Source organism: Colius striatus, chromosome 4 (genome assembly GCF_028858725.1).
Source record: "Colius striatus isolate bColStr4 chromosome 4, bColStr4.1.hap1, whole genome shotgun sequence".
Lineage (NCBI taxonomy): Eukaryota > Metazoa > Chordata > Aves > Coliiformes > Coliidae > Colius > Colius striatus.
Genome location: NC_084762.1, coordinates 42,089,271 through 42,110,348, shown reverse-complemented (window position 1 = coordinate 42,110,348; position 21,078 = coordinate 42,089,271). Strand labels below are relative to the sequence as shown.

Here is a 21,078-nt window from a genome sequence, read left to right as displayed (position 1 = left end):
CTGGGACTCCAAACTAGGTCTGACAGTCACTTGTCTTTGAGAGCTCCTGCAGCTCACCAAGAAACTTTTCATTCAGGGTAAAAGTACCTGAGTATAATCTAAAAGCAGTAGGTCATAGCAATATTTTTCTCAGTCTGTTTCAATCTGTGGTCCATGAACGTCATGCAGTGGAGCCGCTTTGGAAATTTCACATCCACATAGATTACTGTGAATCTAGTTCCTGCTTGTGCATCCCTTAAAAATTACTGGCTAAACTCAGATGTAAACACAGCACAAGTTGAAATGCATTGATTTAAATACAGTGGGACTCTCAGGAAGGTATCTATTAAGCAGTCTGACTATCATTGCCTTAGTCTTTATGTTTTGGTCAACAACAAAATACAGTAATTGTTGCTTTTCATTAAAATTTAAAAGAATGTCATGTTAAGTCATAAACTAGAGATACTCCTTGTCCAAGATTGTTTAAATTTTTACTTTTTCAGTGAATGAGTGCAGCTACCAAAGTTTGGCTCACAGTTTGGCTTGGGGGTCAGTAGTTCTGAGGTGTTGCCTGGACTCTGAAACTCTTCAAGATCTGCTATAAAAATCATAGCACTGCTGTGCAACTATGGGACAATTCCACTCTTACTTGCCTCCCATTTTGTGGTGAAAAGCCTCATAAATACAATTTAAGTATTTAAAAAATAAAAAGTCTTTTTTTTTTCTGAATAACATTTTCTTTTCTTCCTGTGGGGAGCTTCACTAAACAATAATAAACTGTAAAGATGTTAGAAAAAAAAAATCAGTGATCTCATTTTATTTGGACCTTATACATTTTTGAAGTTGCAACTTTTGAAATGTAAAATAAAAGATTTCAGATTATTTTTGGCATGATCAAAATAAATATTAATTTTCCACTACATTTTCTTCAGTAATGAATCTCATGGGCAACATTTCTGCTTTTCATTACTGCTGTCACAATGTGGCTTTTGATAAGTCAGCTTTCGATTAAATGCTGCCCATAAATATTTGCAATTCATTCACACATACAGTATTGCAAAGGAGGTAAATGAGGGCAAAGTCTGCCCTTCTATTTCAATATCCCATCTGTCTAGCTACAAAACACCAAATTTGAATTTCCATTCAAAGAACTTCATACCACTTAAATACTCTTGACAGGGTATTTTTTTCCCATGTATACAGCATGCGCCCATCCATCAATATTGTCTTGATCCTGTTGTTAAAATCAATGAAAACCAAAAAGAACAAAATACCTACCCATGAAATCTCATCATAAAGAACATTTTTCTGGGACAGCTGGTTGACTGCAGCAAAGGATTTGTCTTTTGTTTAAACAGGGCATTGGAATCTTTGCCGGACACTAAACTGTTTTCAGCCAATTACAGAGGATTTTAATTAGTACCAAAAGCATTCCCAGCTTCTTCTGCACAGTCTTGCAGAGCAGCGAAATCACCTTTAGGAGGAGCCTCATCCCCTCCTGTGCAGCTAAAAAACCACTCGGTGGCTCCTTCAAAACTGTCAGGCATTATAAAATACAGTTTCATTAACAACGGTTCTGAAAAAGACGGAAAATTATAAAAAGCAACCTCATCAGATCTTTTACTCCACAGTTTCATTTTGAAATAATCAGCTGTATCTAAGCCTTCTGTGACAGGTCTAATTTGCCCTTAAAAACTTGTAGCGCTAGTACAGTAGTGGTTAACATAAATATGGCAAATGAACAACAAAATCTTTAACATGAGCAGCCTGAGAGAAATACAGAACCAGAGATGGAAATCTGCTGTATAGCAAAAGCAGTTTAGAAACAAATATCATTATTTCAAGAACATAGTGAAAAAAAAAAGAAAGTTGGATCTTTATGGAAGGGTTAAGAAATAATTCATTTACTTAGGAGTGGTCACAAGAGTGGTTCCAACAGAAATCAGGATCAGACTTAACCAAAAACTGGAAAGGGCAGAAAGGCTGAAAAGAAGGTTCAAATCTAAGCCAACCCTTATAATCTGTTACTTTTGTTGCTAATGCTGCTGTAAGTACATTTGTTCACTTCTTGTATTCCTCTCTTAGGTCAAGGGAGGTAAGGTATAGAGACATTTTATTCTGTATTAATGTTGCTCACGTAACTTGTCAGAGCTTGGAGAAATAGGAGGAATATCCAAATTGATCCTTGGTGTCCCGATTCTGTCCTTTGTGTCATTTTAACGTTGGCCCAAGCAATGTCTGTGTCTAACTGACTTCACATCTTCACTGTCACACTGACTTCACAGTAGACAACTGATCGCAGCACCTAACACCTTACAGTTTAAGTGGTCAAGCCTTTATAGGCATAAAGAATTTTTTTTTCCATTCCTCTTCACAGAGTTCTGTAAAAATCACTGAAGCTCGTGATTCACATCTTCCTATTTCCCAAACTACAAAGCCCATACACTATGTTTTCTGTATCTCTTATCCTTCCCGCTTTCCTCTGTGTTTGTTCCAGTTTGTCAACCTTTTTCTTGAAAGGTGGTAAGGAAATCCTGGCCCCATACTGCATGTTCATCAATACGAAGTTGCATGCAAAGACTAGCTCAAATGCCTTCTGCTCCCCCTTAACCATGCCATGCGTGGAGTTTTTTTCCATAGCAATATGACCCCTGTGAGGAGTGACTTCAGCAAACTCGTTTAACTTGAACTGCAGTGGACAAGTAAAGTATGGAGTCACTGCACCTCAGCAAAGGGACAGCAAGATAGTAATTTAGTGAGAGGGATTAAGACTGTTGCTTATTTCACTCCTCCTCTAGTGTTCACTCCCTTCAACACCAGCCACATACTTTGTCGCTTGCATGATTAATGTTTTCAGTGGTGACTGAAAACATTGCTACATATTCTGGCCTCCTCACCTCAACCTACGGTTTGTTTTCCCTCCCTGTAAAAGAGTGGGACGATGCTGGCTGCTTACAGCTAGTGCCCTTACACTGAATGTGACCACGTCACATTCATTTTTACTAGTATCTCATTTTTTTGCCTTAGCCTGCCAGATTTGTCTCATCCTACAGTTTTATGCTCTTCCTAAGTAGGTTCTGCACACATCTCATCACTATGCTGTCTTGCTGGTGTTCAAAGATACCTCTTTGCTGAGGTGCCCAGCTGCTAAGTCAGTGATTTTACCTATCTGATGACTTTACTGCCACTTGCTCAGGAAAAAAGGGAGTATCAGTGCAGCTTGTGAAACCACAGATAATTACCCTCCTTTCCTTACAGATCAGGACAGACTTCAAGAGGACACTTTTTTTTCTGTTACTCTTACGTCAGCAGCTGTGTTTGTATTAGTTATGACAACTGCCTTGCAAGCTGAAGCACTAGTATCGCTGGAGGATCGTGTCCTTAAAAAACACGCTGTCCTTGTCCTTGCAGCAGGCCTTGCACCAGGTGGGTATGTCACCTCGGGGGCTGCCTGGTAGTGGCTGCACTGGTTGGATGTCTCTGCAGAGACCTCTGGCAAGAGGCACATATCCACAGTTTCCACCTCTTCCAGACATTTATGTCCCAGCCTGTTAAAAAAAATCCTTAAACCTACTGCAGTTTCCATATGGTTTTTAAGTGGCACTTTCCCTTCTCTTCCAGAGGTAGAGGTAGGAAGAGACAGACCATCTGACAAAACACCTTCTCCTTCTTCCCTATTTTCTTCCTCCACAGCAGGAAAAGCTGCAGTACATACACAAGTTTTTTGATAGCAGAGAAACACTTGGTAAGAATTCCTTACAAATGCACTGCTTTGCATAAATAACTTCAGATGTGGCCCACAGTCAACTACAAGATACAAATCCAGGGGAGAAGAGGCTGTTTGGAGTTCAGGGCTCAGAGAACTATTTACTGTTCCCCATTTCCTGCTCTCCATGACATATGTCAGAGACAAATCACAAACTGTAACAAAACTAAATGTGGTAGGAAACAGGAAAAGAAAGGGTTAATGTGTGACATAGGTCCTTGAACATCTGCAAGCCCTAAGTAGCCTAAGGGGGAAGAGATAAAAGTCTGGTCTCAGGTTCCCAGGGGGAAGTTTGTTGGCCTAAGCTTTGTTCTGAGAAAGTGAGTTATTTACTCACTAGTAAGGAGTGAGTAAATAGCTAGGAAGGAGATGCCATTCAAGAAAACAATTTGCCCTGGACTGAAAGCCCAGGACTGAAGACTCTTAGCAGGTGTGAGTGCTTGGTGCTTGCTAGGGAAAACTGGAGAGTTAAGGAATGCTGTGAACAGCCTTTCCTGCCCTGAACAGGCTGTCTGCAGAAAAATAACCCAGGTAACTGCTTATCCCTGAGCCTGGGGGTAACCCGGGTGCTGGCGACAGTGGCTTCGGTGCTTTCCCTGAGCAGCAGGGTTCTTGGCACAGGTGCTGGCCCTGATTCTGCTGAGCCAGATTCTTGGGCTCCTGGCTCTATTTTCTCTGTGCAATAGTAATTGAACAGCTTTAAGAAATCAAACCTCGCTTCAGAGCCAAAAAATACCCTATTCATGCCCATGGGCATGCTCAGTAAAGTAAAGTCACTGCTACCTTGCCTGTAGGAATAATATTAAATACCTCCACCGAAGCTACTGTATACACTAATCCAGGCCATAAGCTTATTCGCAGGCTCTAAAATCAGAAGCTGAGACACCTAATCTGTTGATTTGCTCTAATGCTGAGAGGCTCCAAATGAGATTGGCCTCCCCTGTTGCTATATTAGTTGTAGCTAGCTAATACGTGGTATGTAACTCTGATGTACACTAAACAACACCTTTCTTGCTCCTCTCCTGGGTAAATCCAAAGGTGAAACGTCCCTAAGAAACACTCTCTGGGCGCATTACCTGGTAGCTCTCCATCCATCCCCGCCGCTGGTGGCGTCGGCGCAGCGTCCGAGCCGCCGTGACAGGCAGCCGGGGGCGGGCGGCCTCCCGCGGGCAGACACCCGCACACGGCCGCGGGGGCGCGGGCGGGGCCGGGCCGGGCCGGGGCCGCCCCGCCGCGGGGAGTTGCACCGCCTCCGGCGCTTAAGGTTCGCGGCAGGAGCGGCGCTGCCCGCGGCGGGGCTGGACTGGACATGGAGGCAGCAGGAGGCTACGTGGGGTCGCTGGTGCGGTGAGTGCGGGGATACGCATAGCTCTCCCTCTCTCCCTTCTTCTTTCCCCTTCATCCCGCTGATCTTGGCGGCAGTTCGGACGTTGGCTCCCGGGAGGCGCTCGGGAAGGACCGAGTCTGAATTGTCGGCTCCAGCTCTTAGGGAGCAAAGGGCGCTCTCCCCGCAAGGTGTGAAGGCTGGTGGCAGCGGGCGCAGCGCGGGGGGCTGGGAAGCGGGCAGACATGCACTCGCAGCCTTCCGAGCCTCGGAAGTTCCAGAGAGAGCGCCAAGGAGGAGCACTGCAGTTTGAGGTCCTTTCGGAGGCATAAGGGCAGGCATGCGTTCCACCTGGGCAGCGGTGAAGCTACCGTCTTGTGTACAGAGCTTGTGTGTGTCAGGTATGGAGGCTCTCGTACTCTGCGACATCACCGCGACCCACGGCCTCTGCCAGTGTTTCAGGTGCAAATGTTTGCTAACCACGTCTGTAAGGGCATAGTTCTCTACACCACTCTAAACCGCGCCTCCTTCTGCCTGCACTTCTGATATCTCAAGAGTTCATGGTTCTATCTGTAATCTGGTCGAACTCTAACTCTCCTGACTAATTTCTGATATTTTTTTTTGGTTTTGCTCTTGCTGCTGTTGTCATTTGTCCTGTGAACTCTAACCTAAAATGTAACTGTGTCTTATTCTGAAGCCATTTGTGTTGTGCAACGTTGACTTTTCTGAGTGGGACTGAAGACTGTTGCACCACATTTAGACAAACATACACGGCATATTGCAAACAAAGATAGAGTGAAATATGTGTACGGGACTCAAGGCAGGTTTTAACCCCTGGATTCTCCTAAAAAAAATAAAATTAATCCATCTATTTCTCTAGCCTCGACACTGCACCGAGTGATACTTGACACTACACTTGTGGCAGTATGTGAGTCCCCCGCCAGCAGGTTGTATTTACACAAACCAAAGTAGACAAGATCCTAGAGTTTAGAGATATTTGCCTTTTTAATGATATTTTTTGTGGTTTTCAGTGGCATGGGATCCCTCTGTCCTTTACAGAAGAGCTAGGACTTGATCCTTTCAACTCTAAAGAATAATAAAATAAAGTGGACTTGTCTGTATCTAATGTCACTTAACGTACTAATAAAGCTGACCGCACCTTAGTATGTTCCTTTCCTCTCCAACATTTGTTTTCTGACTTTGCTTGATCAGCTTTTAAAAGAAAACTATTTTAAGTGACTCCAATCTAATAGAGGAATTCCCTGCATCAGGCACTGGTTTGTCTGGTTTCTGAGGACAGCTGCAGCAAAACCAGCTCTATCTAGGAGCCCTGTATATAAGCTGGCTGATTTGTGTCTGCTCTTTGTCTGTCGCGGAAAACAAAGGAAAAAGTTTTCAGCAATAGCCCCAGAAGTTGAAGGGTTTGCACCCTATCAGGCTTTTTCAAAAATCACCATGGCTTTTGTTTCCTAGTACTTCTCATTAACTAAAACCTCTGCCCACTGGAGCCCAGGCTTGCTGCTTTGTAAGCAGACTTCATTTAGTGATGGTATTGACTGGTTTTATTGAAATGGAGATGACATGGCACTGATGTTAAATAACTCCTTAAGACTTGGATTTGTGTTAAGTGACTGTCTGGTGGAGCTAATGGAAGTCCTGGCTTATTAAGCTGAGATTTTTCTCTGACTTTTTACACCTGATAGAACTAGGCAGCAGCATAAGGCAATTGATCGTAAATCCTGAAGAAACTTCTGTTAAGAGCTGTAAAATATGGTTTGTATAGTTAGCTGTGCTAACACCAGAGGTGAACACTCTTAGTTCAAGTCTTGCCTATCAGCTCTGCCCCTAACACTCCTCCTTCTGTATCAGGATATGTGGTTTGGCTTTTTTCCCTGTACTTTGTCTTTTGTGAATGACAACTTGGCTTAAGTAATGGGGAAGAAAACTGTTCAACAGGATTAGTAAAAAGAGAAAAATCTTGTTAGTACTGTCACAGATACCACTCAAGTCAGTATTCTATGTGCTAGTTTTCAATGGGTGAGAGGGAATAGGATGCAACTAGCTCTGAAAACATTACTTTTTAAATCCTGAGCTTTGCACTTTATAACATCAGGGTGTCCTTTGCTGTCTCCAGCCCCGAGGGAGATAAGCAGGCTTCATATCTGAGGAAAGACTGTGATTCAGAATGGGAGGTACCCAGATACTGGGGGCGGGGGGTGACTGGGGGACTATTAACTTAGTCAGTGAAGAGGTTAAGAAACACATCCTGTCCTAGTATGCTTCCTGTGGAACTTCAGTGCCTTTGTTACCTTGTCCTCCTTCTTGGTCATGACCCTTCTCCAGGAGAAAAGTGTTTATTAGCTCTTTAATTTGAAACAGAGCTAGTCCTCTCAAAATTGACTGATCATCCAGAGGAAGCTGAGACATTTCTACCAACCTTGTGTGCATGAATGCAAATTGTTGAAAGCCAGGGAGCTAGTGTTTAGAGAGCACTATTAAGAAGGTATTAGCTTGAGCTAGAACAAAACTATTGCACAGCTCCATCATTTAAAAAAAAATAAATAAAAGCTCTAGTAATGTTGAGGAGTTTTTGAGGAAGATAAAAGTTTGTTGTACAGAAGAAGGGCAATAGCCCAAAGTCCAGAGCAGGAACTAAATTAATTGCTGAAACTCTGTTTGTCTGGTCACAAAAATTACTTCCCGTGTAGCCAAAAAAGACCAGGTAAGACGTTTGGAAAAGATAGTGTTCTCTTCAGTCAGTGTGAACTTGCACAAACGGTGTGGCTGGGATATTATTAGTTGAATATACCATTTCATCATTGTTCTGGGAATTCCAGTATTCACTCTCTCGGGCTGCAGAAAGAGACTGACAGTTCACTCCCACCCCTTCTGTGATAGTGTTCGAGAACAGATTTTTCCTACATAAAGGTGACCTTTTACACCTGTGTGGGAAAATAAAATGGAGATGCATCCCTTTCCCACCTCTGTATTAAGAAGCAGAAGGTGTATGGAAGTAAAGTCCAGGAATGTAGGAGACAAAATATTGTCTCTCTTTGAAAGACTTGTTAGAGATCAGTCCTTTTATATGTCATGCAAACATCAATTTTTGGCAAGCTGGCTATTGAATTAACCATTTTGGCAGCAAAAAGCTGGCATTAGATGTAGATGGGAGCAGGTCTGTACCTTGGTGTGGGAATAGGCAGGTAACAGTGTTATGTGCCTGGTTTACCTAAGGGAACTTAACCAGTCACTACTAAAAGATGTGACTGCCCAGGAAAATTTAAAACCTCTTTCTAAGTATGTTTGAATTGTTCCAGCCTCTCTGTCAGCCTGCTTTGACATTATGTATTTAATCTTAATTTTAATTTCATTTTATTTCTTTTGATACGTCAGGGTACAAACAAGTCTTATTTTGCCTTATTTACAAAACTAGCTGAAGCTTCATAGGCTCCATATATTATTTACAAGATAATGCGTTAGCTACCTGAAAGTCAAGCATAACTATATCAGAAAGCTCTGCTTGTGTTCTGGTGCTAGGTGATTTGAATACGGGTAATATGTTCAGCCTTCCTAAAGCAAACTCATTCCTTTAATTAGTTGAAAGTAGTCTTGTGTGGTATCTCTTCTTGCAGATGAAGAGAATGATCTAAGTGGCTGAATGCGGTAAGAGCTGCAGCCTTTCTAATACAGTGTTAAAACCCGTGAGCCTCACTGTAAGAGCGGCCTTGACATCAGCTGAGCTAGAGGTGGCCCAGATCTGCTTGGAATGTTTTTAATTTTAGAAATGTCTTCAGGTGTCAAGAAGAAAGTTCAGAGATGGCAAGAGAAAGTTCAGAGACAACGCATCTGTAGGGCTGTGTAGTGTTTAGTTTTGAAAGCAAGCTTCAGGAGTCTAACACAACCTGTGAATTTATTCATATAATGTGCTTATGTCACTGAACTCAACAGTCCTCCTTGACATGACTGCTTTTATAACTATGCTGAATTTTCATTTGTCTTAGATCTTTGGTATCCATGGGAGCATCTGTGGGAGCAGTAACAAAACAGACCCTGTTCCCCCCTCTCATGCCTGCAGGGCGACCTTTCCGTGTATCAAATGCCTCCCGAAGCAACCGAAAAGGAATTGTTGCAAGCAGTTTGCAAGAGCTCATCAGCAAGGTATAGCCATCGTTCCCTCTCCATCTGAAACTTACAGTGAAGGCTAGTGAAGTTCAGGAGACTATGTCTGGTCAGCTATGAAATGATGGGCCCTCTTTCAAATGCTAACATTTACTGGATTTTTTGCAGACTTTAGATGCCTTCCTTATATCTGCTGGAATAGTTACTCTTGTTTTGGAAGAAGATGGCACGATCGTGGACACAGAAGAATTCTTCAGATCACTGGATGACAATACGCACTTCATGGTTCTGGAAAGAGGTCAGAAATGGACGCAGGTAAGTACCAAGTGCCTCTTGCTTGAATAGAAACGGATAGAAGAATGTCTGTGGCTGCTAAGATTGTTGGAGAGCGAGGAGAAGAAAACTTCCCCTAAAGAAAAAAAGCAAGGTATCAACTCTTCGTTGAGCCTTCCTGGATGAAAAATGAAGTTTGTTTTTCTGTCCCTTGCTTGGCCATGGAACTGATCAAAAATCTGCTAAGAACTGAAACGAAATATTACAACTGAAAAGAATTACAGGGGAAATCCCCTGCTTTTGGAGAGCCTCAGAAACTACATTGTTCTCGTACCTTTCAGTAACATAAAGAAAATTAGGTCTTTGACTGCATGAAGTTTAAAATACAATGTCTTTTAGGGGGGAAAAATGCCCAAATTAAGCAACGTAACACAAGTTTTGCCTTATTAATATAGTAATGGTGAAGTGAAGGTTAGAAAAATGCCTGTGTTTAATCTTGCAAATATTTAAAAAACCCTAATGTTAGTCTACATGCTTCAAGATATTTTAAGACCCATTGAGATCAGCTAACTTTAGCCTTCTGATCATATCAGCTCTTTATTGTGTCCAGTTTGTGGGCCTGTGAGGAAATAGTCATCTGTACGTTAATAAGATAGAGTCAAACTCCCAAGTGTCTTCCCATGAGATGGTTGTTACTGGAAAGATAGCATTACAGAGCTAGCAGAGGAGCTGTAAGCATACATACCATTTTTCTGTTTGTACATGGATGGCTCAATTGTTTGGCCCAATTTTCTCAATCTCATGTTGCAGTGTGGGAAGTTTGTACATTTTTTTCCCCAAGATACCTCACCATCTTATCAACCAACTGCATCTGGGCCACAAGTTCCAAGAGCAGAAAAGAAGTTGCAGCTAGGATGTGGCTCCACCTTGCTCCTTTCCCTTCTGCCCTGTGTCCTGTCTGGCATGGCAGCAGAACAAGTTTGAATGCTGCCTCTCTTCAGAGTGTGCTGAGGGGCAGCAGAAGGGCTGCCATGGTTTCACAAGTCATCTGGAGTGTAGCACAACTACACACTATGTCATGCTTTATCCACGTATTCTGAGTGCTAATTGTGGGGCTGGGGGGAGGGGAAGAATACGCTACCAAGCATGCCAGCTCTTTGTACATGTCAAAAACTGTTGTTGATAAGGGGCCCTGTTGCTGAAGCTCACAAGCTATCAAAGTAAAGCAGGCACAAAATTGCTGGCTAACGATATGCTACAGTGTTTAACTTGGTCTGACTTACAATGAGGCTGTCTGAGCACAGGGGTGACAGGTACAAAAAGGCCCAGTCTCACAACATCATTGCTTCATTTTGCATGCAAAAAGCATTGTTGCAGCTGCTGAGGCTGGGCAGAGATGTCGATTTCCCACTAGGTGTCCCTGTAAATATGGGCTATCTTTAACATTTCCTCCCTTTTCCTTGAAGCAAGGAACCTGAAAGCTTTGATTGCAGCCAAGAAGTAGACAAGGGTTGCTTTCAGTAAAGGAGGCTGGATTTAAGGTGAAATGTGACTTTCCATGCTGTTCCTCCTTTCTTTTTTTCCTCTTAAAAACCTCAGTATTAAACCTTAGGCCTAATCAGTAGTAGTTCCCTCCTCGTTTTACTTTTTAGTAGGAACGGAGAGAGGTGTTAAGAGCCAGGGTATGAAATGATGAGTTTTCACAGATGGGTCTAAGAGTATTCTGTTGATGGGTCATCACTATTCTGTTAGGAAGGACCTAATGTCATCCTGGTTATTTGGTAGCCTATTTAATTCTATTTCATTTTAGTTTAGAATTGATGGAAAACTAGCCTCAAGACTAGAATAGGCAAGCTGCTCCTACAGAGCTGCACTGTTAACTATTATCTTGCTGGAATTTCCTGGCTCTTGGTACAAACTGTCTCTCACTTTTTTTAAATTAGACAAAAAATGGTGTTGCTGTGAGACAAAAGAAGAAAATGGGAGTAGCTAACGTCACATTTGATCTGTACAAGCTGAACCCTAAGGATTTTATTGGCTGCTTAAACATCAAGGCAACATTCTATGAGATGTACTCTATCTCGTATGACATCAAATGTATGGGAGCAAAAAGTGTATTGCGGTAAGTATGTTCCCACTACTGATCAGGTTTACATGTTAATGGAAAATCTGTGGTTACTTATTGGTCTCAGGAAGCAACTGTAGTATTTTTATTAATTCTCACATACTGGCCAATACACTGAATCTTTCTTTGTAAGGTGAATAGCTGACTTGTAAAAACTTAATACAGCTTTTTATGGTGGAATTTTAAATTTCCCCTAAAGCAAAAATCTTATCAGCTTGTATTTACTGCTAGGCTCTAGATACAGTCTCTGTTTCTTGAGAGAATTTCCTCAGGCTTCTTTGATTTGTTTGAAGAATGCAGGAGGCCCAGGAAGAAGAATCAGACTGCTTAAAGGAGGGTTTTTAAGAGCACAAAATGAGAGGAATTTGAGATCTAATGGCAGAGGTCTTATAGCTTGCCCAAGCTTTTCAATACCTGGCTGCTGAATTCACCACATGAGCTACATGGATTCAAAGGAAAATGGGAGAGACGTAACACTCTCTGCTGTCTTAATGTGAATTTACCATCTGCAAAATGCTGCCACAGTTTTTAAGCCAACTGGTCTCTAAGCAAGCTAACAATTGGACTCTGATCTTAAAGGTCTTTTCCAACTGTAATGATTCTACAAGGACTGCTGTCTCTTGCAGGACTGTGAAACGACCCACACTGTGGTGGGTTGTGATTTTAGTAAAGTTAGCTTTTGACAAATACTGGCTTATGTAGGGGCAAAATAATACCTGTTCTGTCCACTGCTCTCAACAATGTGGTGAAAGCTGGTGCCTTGTCAAAACCAGCTGTGTCCTGCCCTGGTTGAGGAAAACTTCTTCTCTGTTCAGACACCTTTACAGAGGTGCCATACTTGGACAGATGTTCAAGCTGCGGCCCTGAATTCCTCTACCCGACCTTTCAAATTCTGGTTGAGACACAACAGTATAGTGTTGCTGTGCTTCATTTCTTGAGGACCAGATCTGTTCTGTACAGAACAGATTATATGCCATAAAGTTTTCACTTTCACTGAGCAATATGTAGTCTTTAGTTTGAAGTGTTCAAGTAGTACCTTATTTCATGATAAAGGTATTAAACTTTGTAATACTAATCTTGCTGCTTGTCTTTCAGTCTGATTGACCTCTCCCACCCTATTTAGGTGGTCCCTCCTTTAATCTTTGAGGCCACAACTAGTATGGCTGCAGATGAGACTCATTACTCTGTCTGTGCTGTGGTGATTATTCAGCTGTAACAATGGCTTCATCAGGGTTTCTTCAAAGCAAAGGTTTACTCTTGAACAGCTGCACTCCTCCCGTTCCTGTGTTTGTCAAGTCTCTTGAGGCAGAAACAAACTTTTATTTCTGGCTATGTGCTGTGGAGGCAAGTATCAGCACTGGAACTTGCACTGCTAAGGAGAGTTTGAAGTGACAGCTCTGCCTCCCTGCCGGCACAGTACAGCTGATGAGGAAGAAATGACACTGGCAAACAGCTGAAGTAGCTGTGGAGTTCTTCTGGAAGCACTGTTTTGTTACAGAGTTGAGCTGCAAGGGAAGTGCTGCCCAGGGAGGGTGTGGAGTCTCTTCCCTTGGAGGTCTTCAAAGCCTACCTGGACATGTTCCTATGTGACCCAATCTAGGCTGACCTGCTTCTGCAGGGGGGTTGGACTAGATGATCTCTAAAGGTCCCTTCCAACCCTAACATTCTATGATTCTATGATAAGTGTCACAGTGGGAAAACAGTCTGCTAGCAAAGAATAGGGGTGACAGAAGAGAGAACCTTCTGTACTCTTGAACACAACAGTGAGATGGCCTACCTGCGGAGTGTGAAGGGGAAAGAACTTTAAAATGCTGTTCATCAGTGGGAGGGGCTCGAAGCATGCCAGATCTGATTAATGCATTTCCCCTGTTTCTCCCTGTAGTGTCCAACTGAAGGATCAAATGTTCCGTTCAACAAATAACTTGTTTCATGGCTTAAGTGACAACTGGTCTTGTGTGCAAGTGACACACTGCAGCTGCTCAAAAGCCCAGTACCAGCTGCAGCTTTCTTTACAACTGTAAAGCTCCTTGGCCTGTGTTATCTGGTGGAGGGAAAGGCACACTTGAAATGACATGTGTGTGGAAAGCATGAATAAGGGTACAGTGGTCTTTCTTTTTTTTTTTTTTATTTTCTAAAGGCTTCCCAGGCTCTAAGTACAGAGTATTCTACTCTTTTGAAGCATTGACTTTTGAGTGCAAACCTTCTTTAATCCCAGTGAGGAAAGGAGAATTTGTAGCAAGAAGACTTGGTTTCCTTTGCTAGAGCTCAAAGGAGAAATGAACAACAGCAGAGGGTTCACAGCTGTATTTATCTCAGGAACTCAGAAAGTCTTCCTCATTTCTTACAGAAGACAAAGGCCAGGCTCATTTCTGTGTCTTTAAAAACTGATCCCTTTCCAGTTTTGGAATGGTTCCAGTTCTTGCATACCACTTCCCCAATGCCTCAGCTTCATACTTGTGAGGGCCTACTTAGCTTTTGGGGAATGAGGCTTGAATATAGCTCTTAGTACTGTTCCTATTGTTTCTTGGAGAATGGAAGAAAGATGCAGCTATAATCAAGTTGAATAAGTGACTATTCAAATATTACAATCTCTATTCCTCTGTGATCCTGTGGTGATCCGCAATTTATATCGTGTACCTTTGCTTACCTGATCTTAGTTTATGGATCTGTATGGATTCTCAAACAGTGTTATGTATTTCAATGTGAATACTTTAAAAATCTTAAATAAAAATGGAATAGCTGTTCACTGAGAATTCTTAAGGCTTGCAGCTTGAACAGCATTAATTTGCCTGCCTTCACATTTTTTGCCGTTGGGTATCCATTGTAATGTGATTGCTCAGCTTCAGAGCTAATCAAATTTGAGCTGCAGCTTGGGGACACGTGAAGTGTTGTGTTAGTGAATGGCCTAAAGGTGAGACATGAAGTGGATTCGGGCTGCAGGAATGCTGCTGGGCTCTCCCAGGCAAAGTTTTAACCAGTGGTTCTCTGGTAGTTTGAGTGATGACTCAGCAGGAGGCCTGTAAAATCTCTAACGGGACAACAGCCTGCTTTATCAAGTGTGTTTTCCAGTTCAGATAACATGGCAATAGTTTTCTGTTAATCAATGGCTACAAAAGTATTTTTTCTAAAGTTGGTATAAAAATTACTGTCTTCTCAGAAGTGAGGAGGAGTGAGAAAGTTCTTAAATAAATCTGCCTAACTCAACCTAAAGGTTGTTTGTGGGAATGGAAAGGGGTAATGTCATCCTGTTGGTGATTAATTTTTAAACAAATGGTTTTCTTTCTAGGAAGGTGCTTCAGCTAATGTCCCATGCAGCACAGATAGCTGGACAGTTTCTTCTCTATACTGGAACATATATGTTGCAGCTGATGGGTGAATACGACGAAGACGGCACGTGCACGAGATCAAGGCGGGAGTAGTGAGCACAGCTGCACTTCAGATGTCGGATCCTTTTGCTTAAAGACATTCTCTTGCCCAGTTTTGATTGTAATTACAGCAGGGGGGGATGTCTACTGATGGGAACTAACTTTTTTTTCCTATTTGGGAATGCTTGCAGGCCTTAGTAATAAAATAAGTGTGTGGTGTTCACAGGCTCTTATCACAGAGAAAAAATGGGTGCCTAATGTCTGTGAATTCAGCAAAAGGAGGGAGAGCAATTTTTTTGCCCCAGTAACTCAAAATGGAGAATAAGTTTACCTGGAAACTTGCATGCTTTGTAACCAGTGGAATTTCTTGCACTGATCAAAACATAGTTTGGTTGGTTTTTCATGGCTATCTGATTGGCCTTCAGAAGAGACTGAGGTGGGGGACGTGGACACTGTGGGTTTTTCTTGTTTTTAATCCTTAACAGTGCTGATATTAGTGCCCGACTCACATAGAGATACAAAAGGGTGAAGTGTACTGCTTTACTCCTGCTAACAATGGAACTACACAATACAACTGAGTCCTGGTTCGGTGACTGCCTGCTCTCATGAAGTCTAATTGGAGAAAGTGCAGCTACTAAGCAGAAGCTTAAAATTTAGCCTTACTTTCCTTAAAACAATGAAAAATGTTTCCTTTTAACTACTTATATTTTCCTTCAAATCTACAGAAAGTTCAGATTTGTTTAGCTCATACCAATTGAAGAATCGGATTTATTTCTTTAATGGGTCTGGTATTCAGTTCTGCCTGAAGTAATGAATTATTTGCTACGGTTTCCTGAGTCTGGCTTACAGGCAACCTGCTGAAGCTTCCTTCAAGATTTGAACCTTCACTTCTGTAGTGTTTACTGTTCAGTTACAAGATTATGCTACATACCAAGATGTACTTGAGGTGCATGTAAGATGCTGGATTTTGATGTTCCTGTGATCAGGGAGAGCAGCAGGACACTATCTAGTCTTGTGTAACGTATATATATGCTTTAAACTGGTTATTCATGATTTTTAGTCTCCCAAGTCAAGCTGTATTAAAGGGCAAAGTTTTTAATCCTTAGGTAGAATTCTCTGTAGTATTCTGTTCAGTTTAGAGAACTGTTAGTAGGACCAACTTCCAGGAAGGTTTTCCTAAACAGCATAGGAGACTGGAAAACAAACCATGTTAGGTATCTTGTGTCAAAATTCAAACTCCCGTTGCTGAAGGAAAAAAGCCCAACTTTGGTTGTTCATAGGTGTTGCTCTTGAGGTTTTCATTTGCTTGCTTGTGAAAAATTTTAGCAAGTTGTTATATTCTCGCTTAAGACTGAAAGCTGTTAAGGAAACAACAAATACAGGTAAATGTGTCTGACCTGACAGTAGGTGCCACCTAGGAAGAGAAGTTCTGATGACAAAACCCAAACAAGCAGGACGGGAAAAAAAAGCAGTGGGAGCAAGAGGAAAAAGACCAGTGTAGGCCCCACAGTGCTTGGATACCTATCTCAGCAGACTTGCCATTAACTGTGTGCATCAGCTGCACTAATCAGTTGTAGGAAAACCTGATCTGCTAAAAGAGCATCAGTTGGACTGAAAAGACCAAGCATCATGGTTGATGAGATCTATTCTAATCTGTCAACTGGGTCTGTTCACTTAAATGTCACTAATGTAGGAATATTGATCTCACTTTTGTCTGCAAATTTCACCTTTATATGCTTATTTTTTACCTTCACTTTATGGAAGTGACTTAGCCATCTTTGAGCTGCATCTTTCAAATCATTGTTATGATAAAAAGCAGCCTAAATCCAAATGTTAAAGGAACTGATGGATGTAAGTTCAGCAGGGCTCTGCACATGTTTCTTCAGTAATGGTATTCTAAATAAGTTGACCACTAAGAAAAAGCGTGGATTTTCCTGGTTTCTATTGTTTCCCATCTACTTCTGAGTATTTGCTGGAGGAGCGGGGTGGGCATACTGCTCCAGACAAGAGGAGGACTTGTTCTTTCTTAATTTCTCATGGGGAAGAAAGCCTATAGCTTGCAGAACTGTCAGTTTCCCTTCAGAAGAAAGTATTAAACTGTTCTGTGAGTAATAAGAGAGGTTATATTAAAATGGAAGCTTTATATTTAATCTGTGTTGGTTTTGACACACACCCACTCCCAAATGATTGTTGCCATAATGGTTGGCCAAAGTCTTTCTGCCCCTTTCAAGGAATTGTGTTTAACTGATAGAGTGCAAGGACATGTCAAGAATTCTTTTAGTTTTTAAGCACAACTTTTTCTGTCAAAACAAGCACATCTCTTGAAAGCAAACTATGTAATGCTCCTAAGAATATTTTTGTTGCTAATGATGGGAGAACCAACAGTAAACCCAGCTAACTTGCACAGTTCAGTATTGTGTTGTGTTAGTTGCCTCTTCAACATCTGTAATACAAAAACTTTTGCAGGTCTGAATTGTGTAGGTCTCAAAACTACATTCTGTAGTTTTCAGTGGCTCTGTCTAAAACTTTAACTTGGTAACAGTTAAACAGTTAAAATGTTAACAGCTGCTGCTTTGACAGCTTAAGGCTTACAACTTCAGCTGCTGCAGGTCATGTGAGCTGTGAAGTCTCCATCTCAGAGCATCTCCCTCTAATTCAAAATCCAAACAACTGAACAAAGTAACTCAACTCTGATGTTTTCATTATGGGAGACACAACATGGAAGTTGTGTCTGAAATTGTTCCATTGCTTCCAGATCTGTGTTTTGCCACAGGCCTAGGGAATGAGATTTGCTGCTGTAGCAGCTTCTTTACAGAGATACAAGTTTTGGCTTTGGGTCAAACTGAAGTAGTTTGTCATTTTCTGAGTTGGAAGTGGTTTGATTTTTGCTTTTTTTACAGACTGCTTAGGAGACATAGCTTTTACTTCACCTGTGTGTGATACACAGCAAAGAATAACTTCAGCATTATCTGCCTTTCAGAAAATTATATACATTTCCTGTACAATATCTAGCAACAGACAAAAAAAAAAGCACAGGCTCTTAACTGCAGGTATGTAGTTAAGAAGCTTGCTATTCTGCTTGGCATTTTTAGCGTTAATTTTTCTCTCCATAAACTCAGTTAATCTGCACTTGTTACTGTTGCAGTCAAGGCTGGCAGCAGTGGCATGTTGAAGGTGTGAAACATATTTAGCCCTTTTGCTTGCACTGGCCCCTTTGCCTGTTGTTTTGCGTGACTTAGTAACAACGCTCCAAGGCATACTCTAGTTACCAAAAAAGGAATTTTCACTGAAGTACTTGATCTTGTTGACTCAGGCATTGTTCATGTTCTGCAGGCAAAAAAAAAGTTGCTCTCTTCGTGACTAGAATGAAGAATCCAGTAGCTTTTTTGTGTATGTAATTTATCATTACTTCATTTCCTTCCTTTCATAAGGAAGTTGTTGCTTTATTGCACCTCCCTATTCTTTCAGGAGAAAAATAATTACAAGCTCTTCTGTTCACGAAGAGGGAGAAAGGCAAGGTCTAAATTCCTTAAACCATTTGGAATATGGTCTAGGAAACATCCTAAATTGCCTTCCTACAGAAAAGTAGGTCAGAAAAGTAAAAGAAAGAAAAATAGGATTTTGAGCTGTAAGGGTTTTTCCTGAGAGGTAGGTGTACACAACTTGGGAAATGTTGGTAATTCTGAATATGAACTGTGAAGATAACTACATATAATCACATTTAACTGACCAGAATTACAACTCTAAATCATTCCAGCATACATCTTCCTGAGATAGCACTTGAACTAAAGACACAAGCTTCTTTAATTAAAAACAAAGTTTAAAACCAAAGTACAAAGTGTATTTTGATGACTCAAGTTTTACTGGAAGTATTAATATCATTAGCATACCACTTCAGTTATGTATTAGTAAGTACTCTTGTGGAGTTTAGAATTTATCACTGCTTTCTCTACCCCGTGTTGTCATATATGCAGTTAAGATGTTTATGAACATGAGGATTGCTGTTTTGCTGAAGGGAAAAGGTAGTATTTCACCACTTCACAATTTTCAAGCTCAGTAGTCTAACTATGAAAATGGAGATGGGTTAGGAATGTGTATTACTGATGGCAATGTTTTCTGATGTGTGGTGCCAATTTTAAGGAACAATGTCCATGAATAAAAATCAAATGGTAGCTTTGCATGTTGTCTCTGTTAATTTCCAGAATAACTTCTTCCTGATATGATAATGAACATGAATGGATCTATGGTCTTGCACAGTTTCCAAATGCTGGACTTTGGCAGTGAAGTAACTAGATACTGTTTTGTAGCTCTTAACTCTTTACTGCTGACTCATTTTCTGGCATCAAACTGTGCAAACTATGTTTCCTTTCATACAAAAGGAATGCCTTCCTCCATCTTTTAGCAAAGCTTCAAAAGACTACAAACTACTGAGTACAGGAGATAGAAGGCAGGGGCAATCTCTGTTTTTTACTAAATACTGTAAGAATCAAAGACCTATTTATAATGCCTCATGATAACTCCTTACAGTTATTTACCCACAGATACAGTAGTACACATTTTATTGCAGGGAAATATGAATTTAGTTTAGTGAAATATTAGATTTGTGTATTTCAAGATTAACTTAGTCTTTGTCAGGAATAATGTGTGTGTGATCACTCTAGTGCACTTCTATCTAGTAAGTACATGCTGTACTCAGCTGAAGGGAGTTTTGCAGAGCTTGACTCCTGAGCAGTTCCCCTCTTACAACCAAACCAAGATCTGATTTCTTGCTGGTGAAATGCACAAAAAGGCTATTGCATTGGGTTTAGGGGCAAGGTGTTGACAGTGGGAGGTGGAGAGGTGCTGTGAGTGGCAGCCTCTGCATCATAGAGACCTGCTTCCAGCTGGCTCCAAAATCAACCCACCATTGCTCAAAGTTGAACCCTTCAGCCAAGTTGGTGGTGCCTGTGTGGAAATGTATTTAAGGAAGAGTAAAAAATGTTGTGCAGCGGCTGTGAGAGAAGACCGAGAAACGTGAGAGAAACATCCCTGTAGAAACCAAGGTCAGAAAAGGAGGAGGAGCAGGTACTCCAGATGCTGGAACAGAGCATCCTTTGCAGGCCACTTAGGACCTTGTGTCACAGCAGGTGGACTTGCCTTGAAGGAAAGTGCAGGCTGTGGAGAGTGCATGAATGAGTAGTATCACTGCAAGAGAAAAGCCCATGCAGGAACAAGCTTTCTGGCAGGCCCTGTGGCCCAGGGGGAACCCACATTGGAGCAATTACTGAAGTACCATATCCTGTGGGAAGGGCCCACACAGGAGAAAAGGAAAACGCTGGGAAGGAAGGAGCAGCAAAGAGGATGTGTTGTGGAGTGACCACAACTCCATTCTGCTGCTCTGCTTGGGGCCAGGGAAAGGATGTAGAAGAGCTGGTAATGAAGGAGTGCTTTGGAAGAAGAGGTCGGGGCAGGGGGTGTGCAGTGAGGGGAAGGTGGTTTTAGTTTTCTCTTTGTTTCTCACCATCCTGCTTTACTTTTAAATTGACGATAAATTAAATTGATCTTCCCTATGTTGAGTCTGTTTTGTTGATGTTGGTAACAGGTGAGTGATTTCTCTGTCTTTATCTTGACCCACAGGCTTTTTCATCTTAATTTATTCCTATGTACTGTTGAGGAAACCAAGTGAGAGATTGGTTTGAGGGGCTTCTGGCAGCCAGTCAGGGTTAACCCTCCACAAGCACAAAACATTAAAGGTAAAAATAAGCAAAACTCAAACTGTCTGGTTTATGGTTTTGCTAGGGACATGGTATAGTGATGGATGTGGTAGTGGCAAGCTAACAGTTGGACTCCATCTTAAAGGTCTTTTCCAATCCAAACAATTCCATGATTCTATTCTATAGGTGACTGGTAAAACTGGAAACAAATCTGATAGAATGTTTTCTGAGGCTTTTCACAGGCTGTGTTGGAAGAGATGAAATCCAGTCATACACAGGACAGCGTTAATATTTTCAGTTCTCATGATACAAACTATTTACTAACCTCAGGCTCAAACATGTTTTTTCTAAGGTCACCCTTCAGTCTGAATCATCCTTCATAAGCATCACTCCTAATGTATTATTTATTAGAAATATTTGTTAATAAATATTAA

General features: G+C 41.5%; 1 protein-coding gene across 1 annotated transcript; it reads left to right on the top strand.

Moving 5' to 3' along the window:
• The first annotated feature begins 4,983 nt into the window (after positions 1 to 4,983).
• On the top strand, positions 4,984 to 19,128 carry CIDEA (cell death inducing DFFA like effector a). Its single transcript, XM_061995467.1, has 5 exons — positions 4,984 to 5,092; positions 9,071 to 9,227; positions 9,357 to 9,503; positions 11,405 to 11,583; positions 14,873 to 19,128. The coding sequence occupies exons 1-5, from the start codon at positions 5,055 to 5,057 to the stop codon at positions 15,003 to 15,005; spliced, it is 654 nt and encodes a 217-aa protein (XP_061851451.1). The 5' UTR covers positions 4,984 to 5,054; the 3' UTR covers positions 15,006 to 19,128.
• The last annotated feature ends 1,950 nt before the right edge of the window (positions 19,129 to 21,078 follow it).

What these genes read in the sequence shown, in the direction of transcription:
- CIDEA (XM_061995467.1), top strand. Translation starts at nt 5,055, where the DNA reads ATGGAGGCAGCAGGAGGCTACGTGGGGTCGCTGGTGCG. An exon ending in TGCAAGAGCTCATCAGCAAG is followed by an intron (nt 9,228 to 9,356) that starts GTATAGCCATCG and finishes GATTTTTTGCAG; the next exon opens with ACTTTAGATGCCTTCCTTAT. An exon ending in GGAGCAAAAAGTGTATTGCG is followed by an intron (nt 11,584 to 14,872) that starts GTAAGTATGTTC and finishes TTTTCTTTCTAG; the next exon opens with GAAGGTGCTTCAGCTAATGT.